The sequence below is a fragment of the Eleutherodactylus coqui genome, chromosome 1, assembly GCF_035609145.1.
Source record: "Eleutherodactylus coqui strain aEleCoq1 chromosome 1, aEleCoq1.hap1, whole genome shotgun sequence".
NCBI classification, from domain to species: Eukaryota; Metazoa; Chordata; class Amphibia; order Anura; family Eleutherodactylidae; genus Eleutherodactylus; species Eleutherodactylus coqui.
The window spans coordinates 325,101,041-325,109,281 of NC_089837.1; the positions used below are offsets into that span (position 1 = coordinate 325,101,041).

The following is an 8,241-nucleotide window of genomic DNA, read 5'->3' on the forward strand; positions in this document are numbered from 1 at the left end:
AGTAGTAAAAAAAAATAAGAATAAAGTTAGCATGTGATTTATACCATGCAGTGAATGCTGAAAAAAACAATGCCAAAATTACTGTTTTTTGTTAATCTGCCCCCCCCCCCCCCCCAAAAAAAAAATGGATTTCACACAGTATGGTTTGTAGAAAAAAAAATGTTGTGGGTCTTGAAATTCAGTGATATAAATACAATTTTATTATTTTTTAAGTGTTTTTCTTGTGCTAAAGTAGTAATGCATAACAAACAATATAAATCTGTTTTTGCTGTAATCGTAGAATAAAGTTAACATTTATGTTTAGAAAACTTAAACAATACATTATATGTACCGCAAGTGATACCACTAAAAAGATGCAACTGTTCTAGCAAATCACAAGTCCTAATATGACTGTGTCGATGACGTTATGATTAAGGATGAGCGAGTATACTCGCTAAGGCACTACTCGTTCGAGTAATGTGCCTTAGACGAGTATCTCCCTGCTCGTCCCTGAAGATTCGGGGACCGCCGCGGCTGACAGGTGAGTCGCGGCGGGGAGCGGGGGAGAGCGGGCGGGAGAGAGGGAGAGAAAGATCTCTCCTCCATTCCTCCCCGCTCTCCCTCGCAGCTCCCCGCCCCGCGGCGGCCCCCGAATCTTTAAGGAGGAGCAGGGCGATACTCGGCTAAGGCACATTACTCGAACAAGTAGTGCCTTAGTGAGTATACTCGCTCATCCTTAGTTATGATTCTTGGACAACAATTTAAAAAAAAAGTTGCTTTGTCATTAAGGTGCAAAATAGATTGGTCACTAAGGTGGTTAAACCACTTTCTATTCAATTGTTTTTATGCCTCCTGCAAGATAGCATAACCGTTTTGTTCCAAAATAGCTACTTTATTCTTATGACCAGAAAGCTTTGTGTCAGGTCTATGGCAGCCTTTTCCTATTTTACACATAGTAGAACAGGGGTGCACAAGTTGTTCTGGTCTGAGGGCCACATTGCCATACTGAACCACTTCCAAGGACCGCAAAGATATTCCAATGTGAGATGTTTATGGTATATCCTAAGTAAATGCTATATAAATCAAAGTAAGTTCCACTTCCAGGACTCTCACGTACTGGGAGAATGGGGGTCAGCTTCCACCCCAATCAGCATCCAGAGAGGAGACAATGCACATGGCTCTCTCCATTCTAGATGATGAATGTCAAGGTAACGGTCTGGCATTTCATCAGTCATATAAACTACAATGGAGAGAGATGCATTCACATACTTTGCCTCTAACTCATATACTCATTTCTAGAGTACCAAACGGGTCAAGGGACTCCCCTGATATATAGGAAACCCAGACATGGCTACGCAGTGCACACTTAGTACTTGTCCGTTCCTGTTGCCTTGCTATATGCCGCTCTTCTTCACCCTGACATGGAGCTATATGTGAGCAGCCACATACTGATATTTCTGTGTCCAGATGATTGAGGCCGCACAGAATAGCATTGTGGGCTGCATGTGGCCCCAGGTTGTATGTTCTGCACCTCTGTAGTAGAAGTTGCAATATATATGTGCCTTCCATTCAAGTGATCTGATTTTCAACTAAGCGATGCGTCCCGAAAGCATTTCATTGCAGAGGGAAATCTTTATGGAGCTGACATAAACCCATAAGACAATTGCACCCGCTGACATATCTATAAGCTCTTCCTTTGAAAATAACTGCTATCTGTATTAATTATATGTTGGGATTTATAAGGATATTTTTTTGTGGTTATCTCTGCTTTGACAGGTTATCAATGATTTGTTGGCAGTAAGCAATATCAAAAAGTTTTTGGCCACTCAATTGAAGAAACAAGGTAAAGAAATGTCTATGCTAGTAATAGGAAGCCTGGACAAGAAGAAGCGGAGGAAATTGAAAATAAATAGTCAAGAATATCAGCAGCACCAACACTTTTACGAAGATGCAATGGGAGAGAAATTTTATGACCTTATTGTAAGTATGGAATTACTAGGTATGCATTATTTTCAGGGTCTTTTATATTATGTCTGCAGGGTGAATAGTCATTTTTACAAATAGAAGAATATAATTTTGATTATAATTTATAATAGATTATTTTATTAGAAGACACAGATTAAAGGGCCACTCCATTTAAAACAAATTTTTCCTTGCCTGCATCCCTGACAAGCAGATGGCTTGTCACACTTTGGAGTTCTCATTTATGTATTCCAGACACTTACATGCTGTTCAGCCCCCTGCATGATGCTTATCAGACACCACTTTTACATCAATCTGATGATGCATGCTCATAGCCTTTGCTAAGGTTATACTATTCTGCCTGCTTGAGGGGGCAGTTTAATTATAATTACTTTTTGTAATCACCTAAATAAGCTACAGACCATAAGTATACAGTCAATAGGATGACCAATCACAGTCATTAGGATGAACCAATCACAGTCATTCATCGAGTGCTGGCTGTGATTGGGTAAGCGTCAGCCAATCACAGCCAGCGTTTCCAGAAGGCGGGGATTTTTCAATCCCCGGCCAGAACAGATTCAATTCCCAGGTCCAGTACCGGGACCTAGGAAGAAGATGCAGCCGGGCTGACAGCACGTTCAATTTGATGTATGTGTATTTTTTTTCTCTTCTTCAGCTACAGCTTATTTTCAGGGTAGGGCTTATATTTTTCAAGCCTTCCCCGAAAATCCTTGCATGTGATGCTACAAAAGTCGCGCGACTTTGTAGCATCACATGTGACTTTGTAGCGCTACAAAATCGCGGTATTGCCGCGAGAAGACGCAGTGGTATCGCATGGACCAGCTATATGATGTGGCTGCGATTTTCTCGTGGCGATGCCGTATCGCCTGTGTGAACCAGGCTTAATTTATATGGCTTTGAGCCAAATTTTTTTGAGTTTTTGGGTCAGTAGAGGTGTATATCTTGAGGTTTCTATTCTGTATCTGTTTTCTCTTACCATGTAAATATAACATTATCAGATCTTCACTGTGGGAAAATAAAAGAAAGCAGGCTATCTATAAGTAGAGATATGGTGAAGGGACATTAGACGCCCACTTACACGGAGCAATGATCACTCAAAAATCGCTAAAAAGGGGCGATAATCATTGCGTCTAAACGTGTGGTCATCTTGCACTTTTCGTGCACTGCCAGCTGATCATTAAATTCAGGCCAAACTAAAAATCGTCATTCAGCCTTAAAAAATCATTCACGGGTAGTGCTGATAGCATTGTTTTCCATCGGAGAACAAAGGTACTGAAAGCAGATAAGAGCCCTCAGGCTATAAACTGCTTTCAACTAAAGGCTTCATTTGCTCACCTAATTGGCAGTAAGTAGCTGAGTAGCTACTTAATAGTTTATGCAAAATGATCGCTCAAAGATGTCACTCAAACTGTTGTTTGAGCGATCTTTGAGCGATCATCCCTTTGTGTAAATGGGCCTTTAGCTAATTTAAATTAATTCAAGCTTCCACATTAGTCACATCCTAGGATACTAAAGGAAGCAGCAGAGGTAAATGCTGAACCACTTGCCATAATCTTTGAAAATTCCTAGGAAACAGGAGAAGTCCCAGAAGACAGGAAAAGGGCAAATGTTATCCCCATCTTCAAAACAGGGAAAATGGTGGACCCAGGAAACTACAGGCCTGTGAGCCTGACTTCTATACCAGGAAAGATCTTTGTACAAATTATTAAACAGCATGTATGCGAGTACTTAGATGAGAATGGAGTAATTAACCAGAGCCAGCATGGGTTTGTAACAAGCATGTCATGCCATACAAATCTAATTTCCTTCTATGACAGAATCACTAACTGGGTCGATGAGGGAAATGCGGTGGATATAGTATATCTTGACTTTAGTAAAGCATTTGACAAAGTATCTCATACCATACTTATTGAAAAAAATGACCAAATATGGGATTGACAAGGCAACTCATAGGCGCAGCGTCAGTTGCGATGGCGACCCAGCCTCTGCGCTCAGGGGGCCCCGAGGCCCTATGTATCATCTCATATCTAGCTATCTATCTATATACTATCTCATATCTATCTATCTATCTATCTCCTATCTTTGTATCTCATACCTACCTATCTATCTATTTCATATCCATCTATCTCATATCTATCTAACCTCATATCTATCTAGCTTTCTATCTCATATCTATCTATCTCATATCTATCTATCTCTCTCTCTCTCTATTTATCTCTCTATCTATCTCCTATCTAGCTCTCTGTCTCATATCTATCTATCTATGACTAGTATAAGTTATAAATCTCCTTGGATTTACTATATATAATTTCACACTTTACGCACAATTAAAAACGCATCAAAACCACATGGAGTTTTTAATTATCTGCAGCTTCTTAATAATGTACGTGGTCTTTAAATACTGCATGCAGGTTTTTTATGTGTTTTTCCTAATTGTGGTTTTAAAGTACAACAAAAATATGAACACAGCCTATGGCCACTTTCACACACGTGTTCAGAAAACGTAGCTTGTACTTGTGGCATTTTTAATGGAATTTCGAGCAGCGTTTTTGAACACAGGTTACAGCATTTGACAGCACTTTTTAATGCACCCCATCATTGCGATAGGTGATGAGGTGTGTTAAAAACCTTCGAAAATGCAAAAATAGAACAGACAGCTCTTGAAAATCGCAGCTTTAGGAACACTGCGTTCGAGCGCAGGTTTGAGTAACCTGATTAAAATCAATGGGAGCGTTGTACTGCTGTTAGTACGGCATTTGAGGTGACGCGCTAATAGCGGTAAAAAGCAGTGTGTGTGAGAGTGGCCTGCGGGGCTACAAACAAATTTTTGTGTAGTGCAGGAAATACGTCATGTTTGGAAAGATTATGCCAAGGGGCTGCTCATTTATGCAGCACGATCTAAGTATGGGTACGGGGAAGTGTGGTGTGGAGGCCCGGGAAGGGGGGGGAGCTGAACTGAACTTTTGCACCTGGGCCCCTGAGCCTTTAGGTACGCCCTTGAGGCAACTGTTAGGTGGATTCACAACTGGCTGAGTGATCATACTCAAAGAGTGGTCATAAATGGCTCCACATCCAAGTGGAAGAATGTCTCAAGTGGGGTACCACAAGGCATTGTCCAGGGCCCAGTTTGCTGATGACACAAAGCTAGAAGGGATGGCTAACACTAGAAAAGAGAGAGCGGATTCAAAGAGATCTGGACAAACTTGAACAGTGGGTGGTGACTAACAGAATGGTATTTAACAAGGAGAAATACAAAGTACTACATCTGGGCAAGAAAATGACAAAAGCTCATACAGAATGGGAGGAATTGAGCTAAGCAGCAGCACATGTGAGAAAGACTTGGTTATACTAGATCACAGACTAAACATGAGTCAACAATGTGATGCAGTAGAAAAAAGGCAAAAACAATTCAGGAATGTATTAAGAGGGGCATAGAGTCTAGAGCATGTGAGGTAATTATCACCCTCTACTCTTCCTTAGTCAGACCTCATCTGGAATACTGTGTCCAGTTCTGGGCACCCCAATTTAAAAAAAGTCAACAAACTGGAGCAAGTTCAGAGAAGAGCTACCAGAATGGTCTGTTGTCTGCAAACTATGTCCTATAAGGAATGATTAAAGGATCTGGGAGTGTTTAGCTTGCAAAAAAGAAGGGTGAAAGGAGACTTAATAAGAAAGACTAGAAGCAATTGGATGAAACTGAAAGAGAGGGGTCACAGATTAGATACTAGAAAAAGCTTTCTGACAGTGAGGGTGATCAATGAGTGGAACAGGTTACCACGGGAGGTGGTGAGTTCTCCTTCAATAGAAGTCTCCAAACAGAAGCATTCTGGGATCATTTAGTTGATCCTGCATTGAGCAGGGGATTGAACCAGATGACTCTTGACATCCCTTCCAACTCTAGCATTCTATGATTTATGGTTCAAAAGTATTTTATTAAAGGACTGTAGTATACAATGAGAAATGGTTTTACATTTAAAATATGTTTTATAGCAGAATGATACATTTCCTTTGCTCTAACTCAAACTGATTAATTATTGTGTTTTAATCTATAAAAACAGTAATAGAAAAGCTAGTTCTGCGCTCTCGCCAGATGCGCTGAGACCTTAACTATGTCTACGGGAAAAGAATAACGAGGACCATCCTATGATTTAAAAAAGATACAAATATTAAACCTATTACAGAAAAAAAGGAAAACACATTCTAGGAAAAATGGATCTCTAAAACACAAGTAAACATGGAAACCTGCTTGTTACCAGCGTGACCAGCAGACACTCTTCAGGGCAGATACACCTGTGCATGTTTGTGTTGGCATAGCTCAATCTGGAACCTACCTCCTCCAGCAGCTTTTCAAGTGATGTTAGTCACACATGCCCATATGCGGAATCCGCACGCAGAGGCCTGCAGCGTATTCCTGATGTGAGCATGGCCGTGACCCTGCATATGGCCGCATAATGTACTGTGTATGACCGTGTACTCATGCAGATGGTCATGTGCAGTACACCTTTTTGGTTTTTTTGTTTATTTTTTCTGCCCCATTGCTTGGTGATGACACAGGTACCCGCAGCCCATACGCATAGTAATTGATGCACCCCATGATCCTACCATATCATCTGTGGTAGTTTTGTTATGTCTGCTTTTTGGGAAGTGCACCACAGAACCTGTTTGGTGAAATTCCGCAAGCGATTTGTCCACTGTGGGAGGTCGGTTAAGGTGCCGAATGTTGAAATCTGCTGCAACTACTTGGGTATTGTGCTGCACAATGTCTGTTCTCTCCTCACATGTTAGTCTTGCAGCCATATCTGTGTCTGTAACAAAGAGAAAATTGATAATAACTGTGGCAGGAATAAAGGTAGCTCACATTTAAGCACACATTTGTATTCCTCATCAAATTTTCTACCAGACACATATGTTACATGCACCCCTTCCCTTTCGAAAATATCGGCTTGATTCCAAGATGACAGTTTTCAAAATAGTGAAGGTTTCCATAAAAGCTTGGCTGAGCTTCTAGTTGGGCACCATCCAAACCCAGACTAACTCCAAGGCTGAAGGTAGATTTCCCCGGCGGATGGTAAATGAACTGGTGTGGTGGTTGGCAAGGATCGGGGTGAAGTCCTGAAGTCTGTGCTTGCTAGATTGATAAAATTTAGGCATGGATGGCGGTAGGCTGAAGATATTACAAGCAGAGCTGCTAGGCGATGTGTCCGTACAGCTCCAGTGCTATCCACCCTTCACCCATATAGTCAATGTGATGGTTGATGTAATTAATTAATTAACATTATTTTATTCTTTTCTGTCTGTTTGGCTAATCTCAATGCAAAATAGGATTGATGGAAAAAATGACACAATGACATTACTGTTGGGAAACCGACAATTTTTTTACATTGATGATGGATGCAATAACTGCTGTATCCATCATCACTAATAACTTTGTCAGCAGTTGCCTCACTTTTTTACCCATATGCCACCTGGAACAAGAGAAGAGAACATGAATTACATTTATAAAATAATAGTTTAGGGACATATAACATTTTCATATATTTGGTTTTATCTTTATGTGTATTTTCATTTTAAAACGGATTCATTGTCTGCTCCTAAAGTCTTTTATTTGTGTTTCATTTAAGTTATGTAGGTTTTATATATTATCTTAAATTTGTTCCTTGCAGGAGATGGCCCTGCTGAATGCTGGATATGGTCCTTTATAAGCCATCTGTTCTACGACAGTACCTGGAACAGGATGTAAACTGTGAAATACTCTGCATAGCACTTCCTAATAAAAAGTGCTTGTGAATGGTCTTTATTCTTTTGTATTGTATTGCATGATGAGAGAGCATCAGATGATATCCCAGCATTCAACAATCTAATGTTTTATTCCTCAGCCACACACTAACAGAAGTACAGAAAAACCTTTATTACTTAGAGACAACCAGCAATGGTAGCTATCCTGATCCTGCGGGAAGCGATGATATTTATAACATTGATGCTGGAAGCTATGTTAACCGTAATGTCTATGGTAAAGTCAAGGTAACCGTCTTGTCTATGATGGAAATTGTAGTAACCATTATTTCCATACGGGAACAAGTAGTGTATTCCAAATGATCACTGCAATTCAATTGAGGATTGGTGGAATCCAATCTTGGAGAACTGCAGCACAACAAGCATTTCTTGACCAAGTGTTCAGGCTGCTGGCTACCCCAGTAGAGGGGAGTGCAGTTAAGCTGGACTGTTCAAAGGTTAAGACACAGATTGAGGGTGGAAAAAAGGGAGCAAAGACAAAGGACT

The 8,241-nt window shown here is 40.5% G+C and overlaps 1 protein-coding gene across 1 annotated transcript in view; it reads left to right on the forward strand.

Moving 5' to 3' along the window:
• The window catches only part of LOC136575465 (uncharacterized), a 383,051-nt gene extending 375,296 nt beyond the window's left edge, over positions 1–7,755 (forward strand). Inside the window, exons 29-30 of the mRNA XM_066575086.1 lie at positions 1,756–1,959; positions 7,626–7,755. Coding sequence (XP_066431183.1) covers positions 1,756–1,959; positions 7,626–7,664 — 243 coding nt within the window. The 3' untranslated portion in view covers positions 7,665–7,755. The remainder of the gene's footprint in view (positions 1–1,755; positions 1,960–7,625) is intronic.
• The last annotated feature ends 486 nt before the right edge of the window (positions 7,756–8,241 follow it).